This window comes from Mytilus edulis, chromosome 3 (assembly GCF_963676685.1).
Source record: "Mytilus edulis chromosome 3, xbMytEdul2.2, whole genome shotgun sequence".
Classification (NCBI taxonomy): domain Eukaryota; kingdom Metazoa; phylum Mollusca; class Bivalvia; order Mytilida; family Mytilidae; genus Mytilus; species Mytilus edulis.
The window spans coordinates 51,568,019-51,588,322 of NC_092346.1; the positions used below are offsets into that span (position 1 = coordinate 51,568,019).

Below are 20,304 nucleotides of genomic sequence, written 5' to 3' on the forward strand. Positions count from 1 at the left end.
GACCAAAACTCCCAAAATCAATCCCAACCTTCCTTTTATGGTGATAAACCTTGTCTTTAAATTTCATAGATTTCTATTTACTTATACTAAAGTTATAGTGGGAAAACCAAATGTCTTCGGACGACAACGACACAAACGTCATACCAATATACGACCAAAAAATTTTCAATTTTTGCGGTCGTATAAAAATCATTGTCCAATACATGTCCAGCTTATATTATTTTTGTACTATAAAACCTATGTTGACCAAATTGGCATATTGATGTGTTATGGGATGTGGTGCCTCAAATATCTAAGTCAGGTCACTTTGACTTTGATAGTGAAGTATTGTCTGATTTTTGTTTGGTGCATAACTTTTTTTCTGTATTGCTTAGATTGAGAAATACCTTTGCCCTGTGATAGGATTGTGTCGAATACCAAAAAGTTTTAAGCCTGGTATCTTTGATGAGTTTTAACATATCAATTTATTATGAAAACTGATAACATAAATCAATCTGATTTGTGAACCAGCTTAAATAAACAGCATGTGTGTGAAAAGCCTTTGAAGAAAAGCCTTAACAAAAATAATTGACAATATTGTCCTCATTCATGAATAGGATGAACAACAAAACAATTTTCCGGTGAATTTTTTTATTGCCCTATGGACATTACATCAATCAACAATAAAACAATACAAACAATTATGTAGACTTTATATTTTACAGTACAAGATATTTGTTTTTTTAAGTTTTCATTTTTACCATAAAAGCGATGTTTTTGGCAGTTTGTAAACACATACAGAACAGATTATCTTTTACTTATTGAACATTTAACCATCTGCAATCAGTTCCTGTTTTTACTATCTTATCACAAAATGATGAATTTAAGTTCAAACTCTAGAGCACAAAAAAAAAATGCATATAAATACTAGAATGTTTTAATAGTAGAGTCTATACTGTAAACCAACTTATTTTCACTAATAATTTGTCATAATAAGCCCTTTCTTGCCGATAGTGTTTACTTTCCTAAATTTCTGACATTTTTTATGTATTCATATAAAAGATGGTCTATAGAATCCCATGTTTCCAACCATTTATATTTGCAATATTTTTCTACTCAGTAGAGTTGTGTAAATGAATTTCACAAAATTAAGTAGTTTACATTATATATTGATCTCATGCGTTACAAATTCTTCATATTTAAAAATATTACCAAAATTCTTATACATGTACTAGTTTAACATAAAATGGGGAAAAATAATCTGCTGGAAAAAAACATGTAAAAGAAAGAATTTCATGTTTACAAAAATGCATCTGATTTATAATACAATGTGGCATTTTCTAATGAGAAAAATCCATATTCTATTGTGAATATATCATATTGGAAATTACCTATTAAAAATATGAATTAGCAAAAAATTAAATGCATTTTTATCTACAAACAACACCTCAAGAGCATTCAGTGAATTTCATCCTATACATAATGCGTTTCTGCAACTTCATTTAAAGTTTGACATGAGTTCATCATTTTTTTTTCAAAGTTTAATGGAATAAATCAATGCTCGGTCTGCAAGTATTTAAAGACATATAGACATAGGCTGTATAATTCCTTTTGAGTCTGTAGTTAATTCACATTATAATACTTGTGATCAAAATTATTGCCAAACTTGACTGACTTTTAAAAATTTGTTATGGACATTCAGACAGAACAAAAACATTATCATTCAACATGAGGCCCACAGCTGTATACAGGACAAAGAACTCTGCTGTGTTTCATTCAATTCCTATTATTATAGAAGAATTTACACTATAAAACTTTTGTGAAGGAGGGACAGAATGGACAAAAATAAGCCTCCCACGTATGACAAGGGTGACAGAATATATATATTTACTGAAACAACAATTAATGAATGAATTCCTCACAATATTAATCAGCAATTTAATATTAGTTTTATGAATTATAGAATGATTAAATACTGTGGTTTTAGTACAATAGTTATTCAGAAACTTGAAAACACATTAATATTACATAGTTTTTACACAGAATAATACACATATCACAGATAAATAGACAAAAGGCAGCGAAGCAAACATTACAAAACTTTACAATATGTAATTTACAGTAAAACCTTCATAACCGATCTTTCATTCAGATTTTGGATTTTTCACATTAAAATACTATAAATACAACTTTATTGACTTTTTATTATTGCAACAGGATAGGTTTTGCCAAAATTATATATGATTGTATTATTGTATGCAAGTAGCAATGACTAAAATAGTAAAAAATTTATAAATTTATAGTATTGTACAGAAAATTTGAAGTTTGCTCATGCAAGTTTGTTTCTTCAACTTAAAACAACATACTGCAGAGATTTTTTATTGGAAAACAAAGTACTTTATTATATTTGTGTCATAATTAATCAAATATCATACTATATTAAACTGTATCTGGGCAAAAAGTTTTATATAGACAAAATAAAACAAATGTTAGTTTATAAAAAAACATGTTCACAAAACTTTGTAACCTAAGGAAAAGCTTAACAAAAAATATTTTGATGCCATATCAAACTAATTTTTTAAACATTTGCAGAAAATACATTATAAAGTAAGCATTTCAATAAAATTTGTTGAACTTTACTTTCATACTTAAATCTCATTTCAACAATGGCACACATTACACTACTATCTAATATTGTCCAACATTTGTATCTATTTACAGTCTTACACAGTACACTAGCAATTGTAATGAAATTCATAATCTCATAACTTTTTTTCTTAAAAATAATAATGAAACTATACTGCACCAAAAAAGCATGTAAAAAAATACAAAGCAAAACATTCTTCCTAGATTTTAAAATCAAACAAAATAATGCTTAAATAATAACTACATTCACTAACACAATTAACTACCAGAGTCTCCTTAATGAGTAAAACAAAGCTTTGAAATGATAACTATCTACTCCATAATGATGAATCTACGCTATTAATAAAAATCACCTTTTTCAAACTATAAAGCACTATGGGTAATTTCACTGTTCCAACAAATAAAAGATTAAAACAAATGCTACAATAGTTGCCAAATACATCCTTTTTTTCTGAAATTGTAAGCCAATTACAATTTTTCAGTGTATGCCTTTAAAAATATTACCCAGAATGCTTTAGGTTCTGAAATGATTTTATACAACATGACTAGATTAATTCCTGGATTTTTAACATGTTTCACTATTACTAGAGATAGACCTTTTGAATATAACTTTCAGCAACATGCTATATATATCCTATAGAAAAAAGCCTTATTTCCTTTTGAACTTTGAGCGAATCGGATTGAGGGTCTCTTATTCATTATTCAATAGCCAGTGTCCATATTTTTTAAAATTATAAATCATTCCTACATTGTTATTTCTACTCTTTAAATCACCTCTAACTAATTTTGATGAAGCTAATAAACAAATAAATTGGTCCCACCACTTTGGTCTACTCCCTAATTATGCAAAGAAATAAAAGTTTCGAAGCACACAAAGAGGGTCAATGTCAAATTGAGCAAAATGATATATAACAAAAAAAAAATTCTTCATTATTTGGATTGCTACTACATGTTCTATTGATTCACAAATTAATATTGGCATTTAATAGTGATAACTAACAACTGCGAAAAATGCAAGTTTTATCTACTGTGATAACACTTTAAATGAAATTAAATATTAAAAATTAAAAGATCCAATTTATATTTTCATCCGGTTGCATTTTTCATATTCCCTTAAAATGTCACCACCTTTCAAAATCTGAAGTAGCACAAAGATTACATATTTATATGGACTTCAGATGTTGATCTGACTTATATTAGCAAATGGTAGCAGCAAGATCTTTTACACTGAATGCCATAAATCATATATTTGCAAGAAAAAAAGTTAACAAATAAACAGTTTCCGCTGTCAACTCTTACTTAACTCTCAGCAGTTGTCTGGTTGTTTCATAAGTGAGCAAGTTATAATGAGGATTTCCAGCAAAATAAAACGATTGTCCCTCAGCATTATTATATGGAGGGTTTATTTATCTTTTATATGTCTACAGTATTGGTTTAAGTCACATGACAACAAGTCATGGTCACATGATTACATCAAAATAAGGTTTTTGTTCTGTGTTTGTTTCTACATTCTAATACAGCAATCTTCAATGCAGGACTTGACTTACATCCCATATCTGTAAAAAGAAACATTATTGAATATTTGTGATTCAGCTAGTGATATTATCATAACATCACCTTTAATCAACTGATTAACTATCAGATGATTTTTAACATTCAGAATTATCACTTCAACTTTTATGATGTGCAATAAGCCCATCATTTTATTATATAGGCTTTCAAAAAATTTAGTTATCATTAAGGGTCAAGTGATTCTCATGAATTTTAAAACCACAAAGAGCACTCACAGCATCAAATTTACCTTGGTGTTTTTTTAGAACTTAGTGAAGAATATTTCAAACTTGCAATAATTATAGATTATCGTGGATCATCTAAAAGACATTGACTTTCCTGCTTGAGCCGGTACAGCGAAAGCGAGAAAAGAATTGTTGAGATGACCAATGATTATCTGTTTATCCCTCTTTTACCTATGACGACGTTGTTAATTTCATGACAAGGGGCAGGTGCGTCCTTAGTTTCTAGCGACTATTTTCATATCATTGGACTCCGCCGAGAAAGAAAATTATCGGTCAGCAAGATCAAGGCAAAATTTCGTAAAATAGCAATAATGCAACTTTAACAATGTATCCAATTCAGCCATTTTCAACAAAAGAACAGTGCTGCGATGTCCATTGCATTTTACATATTTAATCTGTTCAAGAGCAATATTTTCAAAAAACATTTTAAAATATTTTTTCAATTTTTAAATATTTTTTTTAAAGGTAAGTATCTTATAAGAAATGTAGGTGTGCGATCGCTAACAATAGTATTTTCTGTAATAATTCTAGTTCTCAGGACCAATAACTCCTGTAAAATTAGTATGTCTGGACATTTCAAAGACAATGGCAAATACAACGTATAATATAAATTACATTTCAAAGTGCCATAATTCCTGTAACAAATAATTGATCAGTGCTGATTTTTAACTCACTCCAAACTTTGCTGATATAAACCTTTGATATCAGTTCTTTATAAAGTATAGCGGGTTATTTTCATGGGGTATACATTGATGCTTATTTTTGCTTGTAGAATCAAATCACCAAAATAAATTCCGCCAATTCAAAAGTGCACATTTAAAGGTATTGATTATAATTTTGAATCCGCCAAAATATTTCGCATAGCTTATTTAATGAAAATTGCAAAATTTTACACCTGCGAAAATAACCCCCTATAAGGTACAAGAATTTTGGAATGAGTTTGCTTACAATACACTTTTCTATATAATTTATAGTTCCAAGGATCATAACTGTTTTAAAAATAGATAAATGGCATGGAACACGTGACCAAAACTTTTCAATTAATCAATCACAACATTTCCATGACAACTTACCTTGACAACTCTATCTTTTCCTACAGTAAGAAGTCTTTTTCTTGTTTCCTCTAAGTACATATACTGTATAGGATGCTTCATGTCATGAAATGTTGCTAGTGGGGCTTTCCTATAACATACAATCATGTCAATCAATATATAATAGTAAGATCTTAAAATAAGGAATAATAAAGAACTTTGATGATAAGACAATTGTTCTGTTTGAATATGTATTTGATGCATTACTTTTAAACATGTGTGTGCAAAACTCAATAGGCTTGTGAATCTGTAATTTGAAGTAAATCAAAGAAAAAAAATAGATGGTTTTAAAAAACAAGAATTAAATACATGTATTTCAAAGTTTATTTGTAACATAATAACATAATAAAGTACTCCTTCTGTTTTTACACCAGCTGGGATGTGGAAGTGCAATTTTGAAGAAGACTAGTTAAATATGATCTCAAGCAGTAAAATAAGAAATATGACTTAAACTTACAAGCTTTCAAATTAGTAAACTACATTTATACTTGTTTTTTTATTCTTTAAATTTTTTAAACAACAAATGATTGATGTTAGAACAACTTACAGTAGTAAAAAAAAAACAGTTCATTTTTAATATTAGAACCCTCTTCTAAATGTAAAATATCATTTCCACTCAGCAAATTTATCTATCTTTTGTACAAATATCCATATATTTTAGAGCATATATGAATACCAGTTATGATGGTGATGTGTGTTTCTATGTGATTACTATAGTACTGTTAATTCAGAAATTATTGCAATGTTTTTACTATTAAGAAAATATGCAGCAGGGTTATAACCACAATAATTTAAACTCACATTTCAAATTTTTTATTGAATTTGGCAGTATTTTTCTCAATATCATAAAAATAGATATCGTATTTTAGTCTAAAATTACAAAATCTCAACACTAAATGCATGCCATAATTTCTGAATTTACAGTATAATTCCTACAATAACTTACTCTTCCGGTGATATGCTGGCAAAACATTCTTCACAAACCCGTACATCATACTCAAAACCTAAAATTGGTAGTCTGGATTTCTTTTCACTACATTTATTACAAACAGCTTTGCCACATTTTCTACAATGATGCTGTAATAGAAAAACAATACTTTTCACAAATGTTTCAATTTCATTAATATATTCTACACCAATTTGTCACATATCATTAAGAATAGGAAAAGTTCATGTATTTAGCTTCATCCTAGATTTACCAATTAATTACTAAAATATGAAGATTATCTGATTCCTTTAAGGAAAAACAAGAATATATATCAATAGCACTGTAGGACACAATGCCCTGCTCACACTTTTATGTGAAAAGTCAAACCTGGGTCAAAATCTTAAATTGAAATAAAATTTTAAAAGTTGCCTTATAACGAAAAAGTATATTAAGTTTTCAAGGAGATATGACCTCAACCTCAAATTTAACCTGAGAATGTGGTAATTTCACAATATCATATTTCTATATTCAGTGCATCATAACATTGGGGTCAAAACTGTAAATTTGGTACATGTATATAATTTAAAAAGTTTTCATTATAACCAACATTTGCACACAGCACATGGTTTTAAAACTACATTAACCAAAAACTTAGAAGACTGCATAAGTTTGATTATCTTGTGTGTCATCAGATGATCCCTTTTACATATTTAAACAAATGAAATATGTTTAAACTAACAGAAGAACATAGACATATGCACAGATCAGAAAACTGAATGCCCCTACCCCTTAAGTACCATAGGAACAAAAAAACTCCTCAATAGAAAAATTGGCCATCGACTGTCATAGTTGGGACTAGGTATAGATATGACTCTGAAATATTACAAATTCAATGGAAATAGACTGACAAATTTTAAGTACTACAGTTCATTTTCAACACATAAGAAGGCTGACGAGATTGTTTTTGCTGTAGCACATAATGAATTAATTACTGTCAGACAAACAGCTTGTGCAAATAAATAGGGAATCCCACAAAAAAACAAAAATTCAGGAGTGAAAGTGTTAAGCCTTTAAGACTACTGTATAGCGGGTTATTTTTTGTGGGGTGCAAATTTTCTCTTATTTTTGTTGATAGAACAAAATTGCCAAAATATTGATAAAAGTTTTGAATCCGCCAAAATATTTCGTATACCTTCTTATTCAATGAAAATCATTAGATTTTACCCCCCCCCCCCCGAAAATAACACTCTATAAGGTATTTTATTCATTCTATATGTCTTGTTAAGACTGAAATCCTACCTGTCGTACACCCATTGTTTTACTCTCCCAAATTCGTCTAACATTCCAAAAGAATGGTGATTCACATTTTTGACAAATATCACTCTCTTCCCATCCTGGAGTCTGAAAGTGAAAAATAATGATATACAGCAACAAAATACAATATGCATATGAACAAGTACATATTTTTGTTTAGGGGCCAACATAAGCACTCCTCCAGACGTTGAATTTCTCGCTGTGTTGAAGACCCATTGTGGCCTTCAGCTTTTTTCTGCTCTTTGGTTGGGCATTTTAAAATGTTGGCAGGTATGTGTTAGGTTCACGTAAAGTTTGTTATCTCTTTAGAAGGCCTTATGAAACTAACCTCTTGTCTCTCAGCTTCCATATTCCATATCCCTAATATACAATCATCTGAACCAGTCAGTAATTGTTTACAGCCTGCTGCATACGCCAAACCTAATACTTTATCCCTGAAATAATCAAATATACAGATATACTAAAAGATTTCTTTTATACCCTGTCCTCAAGTCATGAGATTCAAACATCAGCCATATCAATGCAAGTCAATACTACCATTATCATTTGTTATTAAAAATGAAACTCTGAAATGAAAAAATACTAAATAACTAGTACACATTCTTTTTAGGGGCCAGCTGAACCCCGCCTCTGGTGAGGGATTTTTCTTTCTGAGTTGAAAACCCATTGGTGAGGGATTTTTCTTGCTGAGTTGAAAACCCATTGGTGAGCTTGGGCTGTTTTATGCTCTTTGGTCGTGTTGATGTTGTCTCTTTGACAAAACTTTATCATTTGTTATTAAAAAGGTACTCACACATTCATAAATATTTTAAGTGCATGTCATAATTCAGGTATTCCCACAGGGTTTGTAACTTTTTTAGTGTTTTTTCTTCTTAGAAATTGTTTTTGATATTAGATCTTTGCCTTCCCTCCTGAATCCTTCACGGTTTGTATTAGGGGTATTAAGAACTTGCCATAAGATGTACAACCTTGTCCATAATTGAAGATTCTTAAATGTAATGTGTTTATTATTTGGTCCAAAAAATACAAAGCTCATTATTGAAGGCCATACAGTCCCGTATAAATGTTAACATCCTCATCTTTTGGATCTCTAATGGATACTTGTCTCCTTTCAATCGTACCACATCTCCTTTTTTTTCTTATATGTATCATATGTATGTATTATTGTTCTTAAAACCTTAAGCCTAAACAATAAACCTACCTGTGACCTTGTAATTCAAAAGCTGTACCTCTTCTTCCCCCTATATCCCAAACTATAGCAGACTGATCAAAACTTCCAGAGAATAACCAGCTTCTATTGATGTCCCATGATAAACTCCTAACACTACCTGTTAATGGATATAAATAACATTCATATGTTGGGCCATCAAACATTTTATATTATATATGATGAAACAGAAATAACACAAGATTCTATTATGAGGTGCTTCTTTCGCTTTGTGAATAAACCCATTCTCTATATCCAACAAAATTTGTTTGCACATGTGTTACTGTATATTGATTACTGCGGCATAATGAATTTTATCAAATTTGCATGCATTTAATATATTTCATTAACTTAAAACACTTCCAAACTCTTAAATGATGGACATCTTGTTACTAATTCATTTATTATGACTGTAATGTGTTGCAAATGGAAATTGACATATTCGACCTAGATATGACAGCTGTTCATGCTGGCTGTTCAAACTCCTCCCTCTGAAAAATCACATTGCCAGTCATTTGCTTTTTTACAAACAAAAAAGGGAGGTTCATAGAAGAGCTTACACAAACGCTGTACACTTATATACATTGGACATAGATATTACCTTAATTGTCCTAATCAGAATCGAAATAATTGATGCAAGCAATACTTTATTGTAGTTTTAACATGGGTAGGCATTATATTCTTATTTTAGCCTTCACTATCCCTTGGGCAAAAATAATCACGAATATAATGCCTACCCATGTAAAAACTACAATAAAGTTTAGCTTGCATCAATTATTTCTTAAACAAAATATCATAATGATCATATCTGATCAAAATGCATCATCTGAACGAATTTTTAAAATGAAATTTGGAAGAAGTTATATTTTTAAAATGAAAATGTTAATATACATACAAATATATTTAAAATAGTATAGTGTAAGAATGTGAATGATTTTGATCTTTGCTATGGTTATACTGTTAAACGTTGATGGTTGGTTGAATGAAATAAATATTAAACATACCTGAATGACCCTTTAATGTCACTATTAAATCAAAATTTGTATTTGAAATTTTTAACACTGATATCTGCCCAGAATAATCTCCAACAAAAGCATATTTTGATTGTTCATCAAATCTGCAATATTTGTTAAGGAATTTTTGATAAAAAAATATTTAAGATCTGAGAAGTTCCTATACATTGAGAACTCTGTATGAAAATATTTAGTGATGAATGTATTTGTTCTTTGATACATTGTTTTCTTTCTATTGAAAAGAATAAACATCTTATACAAAAGTCTATTTAGCTTTAATTTCTACAAGAAAATCTGATCAGTCAAATTGTAAACAAAAAATCTGATGTAATGTAAAAAAGAAGATGTGGTATGATTGCCAATGAGACAACTATCCACAAAAGACCAAAATGACACAGACATTAACAACTATAGGTCACCGTACAGTCTTCAACAATGAGCAAATCCCATAATGATAGTCAGCTATAATAAATTTGTTCTATTACTCCTACTACTGTTCAATGGTTATATACTATAAGCTAACTAATTTTGGCAAGCAAACTATTTATACAACTTTCATAAGTAAAAAAAAATCCTGAAAATAATGCTGGTATAAATTGATTCTTCATATTTTCTTTGAGTTATTTCTGATCTAGATGTCTCTCATTATAATTGCAAATATTATCAGTTTATGTTATTCAAATACCAACTACATTTCTATTACCAATGATGAAATACTATAGGTATCTTTAACAATATCATGAAATTGATGACAACCAATATTCTAGTTGAATGAACATTTTGAACTTTTAAAATTAGAATTGTTCAAAGGATACTCTACACAAAGGCACCATGCTGATACTTGGTATCCACCTAATCGTCTACCAGTCTCTGAACAATGCCACTGGAAATATTTATCTCGACTACAACTTAGCACCCATTCACAGTTTAGAGAAAATCTTACACAATTTACTCTAGCTTGATGTGCTGAAAAAAAAACAATAGAAAAGCTTAATAAATACAACTGATCTTATTTGTATTAATTTTTCTTTTGGTTCTAACTTAAGTTTCTTCTATCATACTGATACCTGACTTTTATTCTATCATTCTAATGGCTAGTAGATATTTCCTGTTTATCAACCTAGTTTCCACTATTTAAATTCAGTCAATAAAATAATGAGACTCTTCAACTCTTTAACAGGGAAGTACTTAATTTATCTACTTTTTTTTCAATTTATATTATTGAGTTTTTAATGAATTTTTGTGTGCTTTTTTCAATTGGTGGTTAAGTCCTTAATAAATTTTGTGTCATAGTTCTTGACTTTTTTTAAAGTGCATAGACAAATGATGGATGGTTGGAATTGTTCACTTCTACTTTCCTGAAGTGAATGAAATGTTTTTTTTTCCAGTTTTTGTCAAGACCATTTGCAAATAATAATTCTATAATAGTTACCTAGATAATCTCTCATTTGTGTAATTTTGTTATAGTCTTCTGATAAAAGGAATTCCTGAAAAAAATAAAATAAATGTATTTCATTTCAATTCTTTTAACATACACACATATGTTACTGCCCAATGATTGTTTGCAGTTATTTTCTATCTCAATTCAATGGCAAAATTTACCAGGTAATGTTTCATTTGATATAGGACTAAAGACTTAAAGGGATGGGGTATTTTCACTTGATATATGTTTCCTCTTACTCAAACATGAGCTATGGAAGAAATCAGTTAAAGTGCTGCTCACATATCAGACTGCTTTTGATGGGAGCTTTACCTATTTCAAGTAACTATTTACATGCATGTGTTAGTAGATTATGAACTGAATCATTTAAGGTTCAAAATATGGCATTTCTACATATGAAGATATTAAAAACACAGAAAATAAAATGCAAATAGCTAAGTTTTTTGTGAAACATCATTGAAAGTACTATAAATTATGCTTTTGTGAAATGTGCATCATAATATCAAATGCTTTGAGACAATTTGTTACTCATCCTAATCTTATTGCAAACCCTATCATAGTTTTCCATAGATTCACCTGCAAGTTACCTGTCCATTTAAACTTTTGTAAGTTCTATTGTCCCATTGAACAAATACAACAGGTATTGTTCTCTGTATAGTTTATTTGATGGGACCTTTAAATTTCTTCCAAGAGAAATCTATCACTCATTGATTATTTTACCTGAACAAAAAATTGAACTGTCAATGATAAATATACATGTACAAATAATAAATAAGAACTCCTGCAAAACTGCATGTGGCATTGTATTTATTCAATATCAATAATACATTTTTAATAGTTTCAATATAAACACTGATTCAAAAATTAAAAGTTGATTTCTGATCAAACTTTTGTATAATTAACCTTATAACCTACAGGAGGGTAAGCTTGTCTAAGTGGGGATTAGTTTGTTCATACAAGGGACGCCTCCAGGTGCGGGAATTTCTCGCTACATTGAAGACCTGTTGGTGACCCTCTGCTGTTGTTTTTTGTTTTTTATTTGGTCGGGTTGTTGTCTCTTTGACACATTCCCCATTTCCATTCTCAATTTTATTCAGTATTTATGATAGTAAAATGAATCTCAGCCAAGTGTGCATTGCTATTATTTAGTTAAGTTAGTTTGCAAAATAAATTTCAAAGTCATTTTCAAGATTTCAAAATTATTAAAGATGCAAAATTAAAGCGTTTTTTTAAATCAAATTAATCATGTAATTCTTAAAATATTTTTTTATCTAAATTGATGTAATGTGTAAATAATGTATCCAATGCAAAATTTGCACTTTGTATGAATCAAAAGAACTACATAATACATGAACAGTCAGACTCAACAATAACCAGGGGAGATAATTTTAATGAGTATATCCACAGTGTTTAAAAATGTTCTTAGATTTTTCAGCGTTATTCCATCTATAACTGCATCACATATTGCAGCTCTTAATTGTATGGTCAAAAGTAAAATAACAGTGATTTTATAAAATAAGAGTACAAATAAATCATTGTACAAATGTTACTTTTTGGTCTTCCCTTACATAAAAACAGCAAGAAAATTATTAATCTATTCAGATACATAGCTGAGAAATCAACATAAAAGGAATAAGTTGAGATAAATAACTATTTGTGAAAATAAGTTGGTTTACAAAATTTGAAAAATAAACAAAAAACATACATTCATACACCTTGGGCATCTATTATATTGATTTCTGTCCTAATAAATACACTATTGACATCCTTTCATGAAAACATAACAAAACCTCAGTTTTGAATGAAGAATAAAAAACAACAACCAGGGTATATTGAACAATTACAAGTGTATTTTCATTTATTTGGAAGAATTTTTTTTTAATCAGGTAAATTAATCAATGAGTGATAGATTTCTCTTGGAAGAAATTTAAAGGTCGCATCAAATAAACTATACAGAGAACAATACCTGTTGTATTTGTTCAATGGGACAATAGAACTTACAAAAGTTTAAATGGACAGGTAACTTGCAGGTGAATCTATGGAAAACTATGATAGGGTTCGCAATAACATACTTTAACATTGAATGGGCACATTATATGAGGATTTGATACATATACTTACTGAAATAGTTCCATTATTTAATCCAACAAATAGTCTCCTTGTTTCTCCATTGTATGTTAATGATGCTGCCTCAGCTGTAACAATTATCATATTTTATGCATTTATCTTAAAATAACAATAAAATTGAGAATGGAAATGGGGAATGTGACAACAACACGACCATAGAGAAGACAACAGCAGAAGGTCACCAAAAGGTCTTCAATACAGCGAGAAATTCCCGCACCCGGAGGTGTCCTTCAGCTGGCCACTAAACAAATATATATAATAGTTCAGTGATAATGAACGCCATACTAAACTCCAAATTGTACACAAGAAACTAAAATTAAAAATAATACAAGACTAACAAAGGCCAGAGGCAGTCTTCTTTTGTAGCTTTCCAATAATCAAAATCTACACATACCTATTCATGCAGTGATTATAAATTTGTATACAAGAATGCTTACTTTTCGCTTAGTAACATGTTTTGATTTTTAAAGTCAGCCAAATTTCCAAAAATAATTTTCTAAAGTTGTTTTTGTACACAATTATTGGCTGCTAAATTTCTCGTTTGAATTGTTTTACTTTTACCATTTTTGGGCCTTTTAAAACTGACTATGCGGTATGGGTTTTGCTCATGGTTGAAGGACATACTGTGATCTAAAGTTGTTAATTCTGTGTAATTTGGTTTCCTTTGGAGAGTTATTTCATTGGCCATCATACCCCATCTCCTTTTTTCTAAAAAGATTTTAAACTGTTCATTCTTCCAAAAAAGGGAAACTCATATTTTTTTAGTTTTTTTAGTTTTACCTTTACCTTCTCAAATTTGAACAACAAAAGTTATGGAATAAATATTCAAAATTAGTCATCAATCAATCAATCACCATGCATTGTATCTCTTATTTGGTACACACATTTGTTTTAGTTAATCTATATTGTGGATGATGGAATTAACTACTGAATGTAGTCTAGAAGAGATCTAGAACATTGTTAGCTACATCAAATTTATACAGAGGTGAAGCCTGTCAAATCTGAAGTGACACTAATATTTCATTTTATACAACTTACAAGGCAATGTGTGACAAATACTTGGCCAATACTGTCCTGTATCTCTTTTTAACCATACTCTTAATGTCCTGAAGATAAAAAAAAAATTAAGAATAAATTATTAGTTTTCCTACAGAAAATTATTCTCCAGAAATTGTAATAATCTAAACTGAAAATTCATGACAAACTCGAAATTCAAGGCCATATTTGGCCAAAAGTGAAACTTTTCCTTTCTGCTTTGGTCTCTTTTTGATTCAATGCATCTCTTAACATGTCTATTAAAACTGTAAAAACTAAACCAACAGAAAAATTTCTTCCTGATTAATTTTCCCATAAAGTTTGATAATAAAATGGATTACGGCAAATCTTGTTGGCATTCACAACCTTCCTGTAGTGACTTAAACATTTCTCTTTGCTTTATTGTATAGTGCTTTTCCTTTCCTTATTTTTATTGTATGTTCCTGTATGTACCTATCATACAATCTACTGGTAAAGATTAAGGAGACAGGGTTGAGATTTCATAAAACTTAACTATAGTTAAGATAAGTGCCTATCCCAAGTTAGGAACTTTGTCAATGGTTGTCAGATGTCATAAATTTCATTGTTTTTCATTAAATATCTTTATCATAACTTCTTTATAAATTACAGAAATTTAACATTATATAGGTTCATAACTCAAGAACTGTTAAGCATTGTCTATAGGTTTCAATTAGTTCATGAGAGAGCAGAAACAAACAAAAATCAGCATTTTTTACATTTGTAAAGGGACATAACCCGAGAATGGTAAAAATGATGCCACTAAAATCTCAAACTTGATCTGTGTTTTGTGTACATGGGCATTGTGTATAAGTTTTATAACATGATGTTGAGGCAAACTAAAGTTAGAGAACAGAAACCAATTATGGGATGCAGGGAGAAGAGTAAAAGTTTGCTACGCTGCCCAACGGTGCAGGCATACAAAAAATCAAATAAATAAGGACAGTGGTTAAAATGTCCTATGGCGAACCTATTATGTCACTGAACAATTATGTCTCACAGTGACAAACATTAATAAAACTGATACATTTGTATATATAGACATACAAACAATCATAAAGGCTAAAAGCATCAATGAGCATAACTTTGAAAACAGTACCCACCCCTTATTTTTTTTTATCAAAACCAAATGAACACGGTACAGTAGGTTTAATAAGTGTTATTCAAGGCAAAAGCATCAAGTTTATTTAGATTTGTAACAAGAGGCGTAAATGGTGACGATGCTTGTACTTGGTAGCAACAGCTTCCGGATTGGATTGGCTATAATGAACAATGTACACAACGGGCACCTGTCAAATTTTGAGCACAGCTTACTTATCATCGCTGACAGTGACAACTCCGTCTTCCCGAGGGATTATAACTGCCATATTGACGTCATCTTGAAAACCTTCTAATTTACTTATTAGAACAGGTTTTCTTGTGTTTCCTTGCTTATTTTGTGATGGCTTTATTTCTGCTGCCATTTTGTTATCATCACGTGACAATTAAATTCTATTTATAGAATTGTCAGTATAAAAACAAATTTGTTAGAAACAGCGATGAAAAGTTTCCGGTCATAAATTCCTCAGTATCCAAATGGTTAACTTTTTAAAGAGACATTGGCTGTAAATTCATGTTCACTTGACCCAAGTTCTCATATTTGATCTATAACATCCTACAACGAATCAAAGTATCCAATCATAAAATGTCTCCGTAAACTTTGATAAACAATTAACACTGAATTGACTTGTTATAAACTTCAGTGTATGCATCAACATTTCGTCACGGTATAATTTTGTTTATACTATAGTACCTCATCGAGATGACCCCGAGGACTGTCAACGGTCATATAACCCCATTGCCATAACTTATAAATAGATAACGACCACATGCAATTAGTTTTTCTAGGTCTATTAGATTTCATAATGTAGGTTTAAGGTATGTTTATCACCTTGAACGTTTTTACCTGAATAATGATGATTTTTTGTTGATCGATTCAGTGAAACAAATGGTTTCACTTTCAATGTTTACACCAGGGGCGTAGCTAGGCCAAAATGATGTGTACGCAATGCCGGGGAAAGAAGTCATACGGCGAGGAGTCTGGGGCCACAGAAGCTCTAGAGTAAATGGTGCAAAATCCTGCATTCTCGCGATTTCCTGGGACTGAAAATGACCTCACAGAAATCTTATTTTCATGAGTAACAAGTCAACTTTTGAAAATAATTAAATTTGAAAAAAAAATAGAGAAAAAAAACTTCTAATGTGTAGTGGGTAGTGCTTATTTATATATTAGGTAACAATTAAAATATATAGTGTCACCACCATATATTTTAATTGCTACCTAATCAGTCTCAACCTACTATTCATTCACTGAGAAAATCCAAATTTCTAAGCCTTAAAGGGTATTTTTTTTTATTGAGAAAATACATAAATAAATCGAATCACATTTCTCTGTTTTATTTTATAAGAGAACAAGCAGTCTTTCTTTTAGCTTTTAATTTTCAAAGTTAGTTCTGAAACAATGACCATTTCCTTTCCAGTTATCCAAAACCGTGTCTGTTAAAATTTGTTTTTCGTGGTATATGTTCAATAGAACAAGCCCAGATAAACGGAATGGATTTCATTGTATTTCGTTAGTCGTCTCATGGTACTGAAAGAGTGTTCTATCGTTGTCGTCCATACCGACATACATGCATATTATATGTTAAGTATTTTAAAGATTTCCGGGTATAAATCCTTGTTTATAACATCATAGTTTGGAAACCTTTAACTTTACATTTGTATAAATACTTTTAAAGTCCCAAAATCTACAAGGAAAAACTTCAAAACTAAATCTGAGTTCTTTTTATCAACTTCCAAAAACGATCGTTTAATTTTAACAAAGCAAGGAAAACAAGGACTTAAAATTTTGCACATGGAGAATAAGCACTTTTAATCTCAAGACACGTATAATTAAATGGACGAGGCACCCATCTTGCAGGACCGAACATAAGATAAACAAGTAAAAAACACGTTGATCGTAAAAAAAAAACGGCGAATAGGTTGCAAAAATATTGCCCTATTATAGAACATCACGTTTTATTTCATCAGTCATTTTGAAATCTTCAGAAAATATTTCAGGGTAAGGAGGCATAGTAGACGCACTTATTGTATTCTGAAACCCCGAGGACTCAGCTATTTTAATTGTTTGCATCAGCAGCACAATCACGATGCTGGTCCCGAAAATGTAAAGAGAAAACTAGTTTCCGGAACGAAATATAGTTACAAAGTGACTATTAACATATTTTTATAACACTTTATAATTAATTCTATTACTTAAGTTTTATTCTAACTAGATTTATCATATTTTTATTTTTGTCAAATTTTCGATGTGTACGCAACTGCGTTTTTGCGTACGGGTTGCTACGCGCCTGTACACTGATTCTTTTCATTTTAATACTGAGCTACGTAACCCATCTCCGGCTATAACGGCGCTTAACTCATATCAGTACTGGTTCAATAAGGCCGAATCACTCCCTTCCAAGTGAATAATTCACCAGTGATGTTTATGTGCTTATTTTGACAAGCTTGACCCCAAATTGGCTGCTCAAGGCGAATTATTATTTCACTATTTTACTTTTAGTAATGATTGAACAAACACAATTCTTACTAGATTTTTTTTATATATGTCGTAGCTAATATGTGCCTTTAAATATATATACGGAGTGTTTTTCGGAGACAAGAATCTGCACACACATATATCTATAGATATATTATGTCTCTCGCTATATCAATAGAAAAAATAAGCTATTTATCTGACTGATATAGGCCTATCATATAAGAGCATCTTGATGGGGAGGTTCTAAACTTCTTTAACTGTTTGGGGCATTTTTCTTTATCTTTAAAAATAAGACGTTTAATTCCTTCTAAGTGTATCCGATGAAAAAAGATGTGTTCTGTAATTAGATGATTTTTTTTATTTTGTACAACATTTATTTTTGTAATCAGTATTGTCTTTTTTAAATTAATTCTTTTATTTTACTTTGTAATTCCACCGTTTCAATTTACCACATGATTATTCTCTATCCTTTAATATTTTGCCATTTTTTTCTCTCTTCATTTTTTTTTGCCATTATTCATAACTAAGTTCTCTAAACCCCATATAGACTCTCATATAAGATGAAGCTGAGATTATTTCAACATGTGTTGTAAAGTAGTGATCCGGGGACCTGATGGGTTATTTTCATTCTTCTTGATCGGCGCATTTCAGGCCTGTCGTGAGCCGTTTTTCTACAGATTTTTTTTTTATATTTTCGTGATCCGTGATCATGGAAACTTATTTTCTGTGAATCGTGATTGAAAAAAAAATCAACTCGTGAATCGTGATGAGACCCCCCCCCCCCCTCAAATCAGGCCCCTCATTAGTATCAGGGAAGGGAGAAGTAAGACATATAACATGTACACATAACATAAAACAAACTAGCATGTAGATAAAAGATATTTTAAAAAACGTAGGCCCAACATATCATGCTTATAACCCTTGCAATCCTACATCGTAGTCTTGTTATACTTATTTGTCATGTACCTCTTTTTACAAAATGTATAGCTATCATTATAGAATATTTCTCAATAAATGTATCTAATCCACAAGACTTTCATAAAGAATTTTCATTTGATGTAGCTGCTTCGTGTCCAGCGACAAATACATTAATCATAATACATACAGATAGCAACATAAATGTGTTGCAGAACATTGCTTTAGTTAATTTGAAATTCCAATTAAAAGATTCTATATACAAGGCATTCAAAAAGACGTTTTATTTGATGACGCTGCATCATGTCCAATGACAAATATATCAGTCATAATACAATAAGATAGTAACATATATGTTTTGCAAAACATTACTTTAGTCAAATTAAAATTCCAGTTCATAAATTCTTGTTTACCAAACCAAAATAGGTGTAGGAAACGTCTGAAATACACGATGGTTGATTTTATTGGTATTTTGGTGTTTAATGCCACTTTCATCCCTATACATATAGTATTTGAAAAAAAGACATTATAACCATGAAAACGTAAAATTGTCTAATGGACCATGAAAAGTATGTCAAGGTCTGATGAACTCTGCCAAACAGACATTTCGGGGCCTTTTATAGCTTACTATGCGGTATTGGCTTTGCTCATTGTTGAAGGCCGTACGGTGACCTATAGTTGTTTATTTCTGTGTCATTTTGGTCTCCTGTGGAGAGTTGTCTCATTGGCAATCTTCTTTTTTATATGTACACATAACAATCATTTAATTTACCAAATATAGTGGACCCATTGTTTTTTGTATCGAAGAAACAGACCATAACACAGAAACTTAACATTGACCAATAAACCACGAAAAGAGATCAAAGTCAAATAAAACCTGCTATTCTGATATGTACACCTTACACTCTGTCCATATACCAAACATAATTGAAAATGATTAATTATAATAAGATAACTGGTACATGTATATATATATACAAAAAAAATGAATAACAAAAAAGAATGCACTGCCTGAAGCATTACACTTGTCTGATGACGATGGGCTATTCACTTATTCTTTATCTTTTCATAGTAAAGGTCAGTGGAGGCCGGGATTGGGAGGAGCGTAAAAGGTGTGTGTCCTCTCCCTTTTAATTGGAAATACATGTATCTCATTTTTGTCGAGCCTTCGACTTTAGTCGAAATAACGAGACATAGCGATCCTACATTCCGTCGGC

At 30.4% G+C, this 20,304-nt stretch overlaps 1 protein-coding gene across 1 annotated transcript; it reads right to left on the bottom strand.

Annotated features, from left to right (window-relative positions):
- Nucleotides 1-613: 613 nt before the first annotated feature.
- Nucleotides 614-16,094, bottom strand: LOC139516762 (WD repeat and FYVE domain-containing protein 2-like). Its single transcript, XM_071307053.1, has 12 exons — nucleotides 15,910-16,094; nucleotides 14,581-14,648; nucleotides 13,537-13,610; nucleotides 11,407-11,461; nucleotides 10,790-10,940; nucleotides 9,966-10,078; nucleotides 8,956-9,082; nucleotides 8,083-8,188; nucleotides 7,740-7,841; nucleotides 6,459-6,589; nucleotides 5,495-5,603; nucleotides 614-4,181 (listed from the first exon to the last, which is right to left on the bottom strand). The coding sequence occupies exons 1-12, from the start codon at nucleotides 16,056-16,058 to the stop codon at nucleotides 4,152-4,154; spliced, it is 1,215 nt and encodes a 404-aa protein (XP_071163154.1). The 5' UTR covers nucleotides 16,059-16,094; the 3' UTR covers nucleotides 614-4,151.
- Between the last annotated feature and the right edge of the window lie 4,210 nt (nucleotides 16,095-20,304).

Bases quoted from the DNA above. Each gene is read 5' to 3' on its own strand.
- LOC139516762 (XM_071307053.1), bottom strand. From the start codon at position 16,058: ATGGCAGCAGAAATAAAGCCATCACAAAATAAGCAAGGAAACACAAGA. The intron at 10,079-10,789 runs GTATCCTTTGAA...CAAATATTGCAG, and splicing joins GCATGGTGCCTTTGTGTAGA to ATTTGATGAACAATCAAAAT. The intron at 5,604-6,458 runs GTAAGTTATTGT...TGTATGTTATAG, and splicing joins GCCAGCATATCACCGGAAGA to GAAAGCCCCACTAGCAACAT.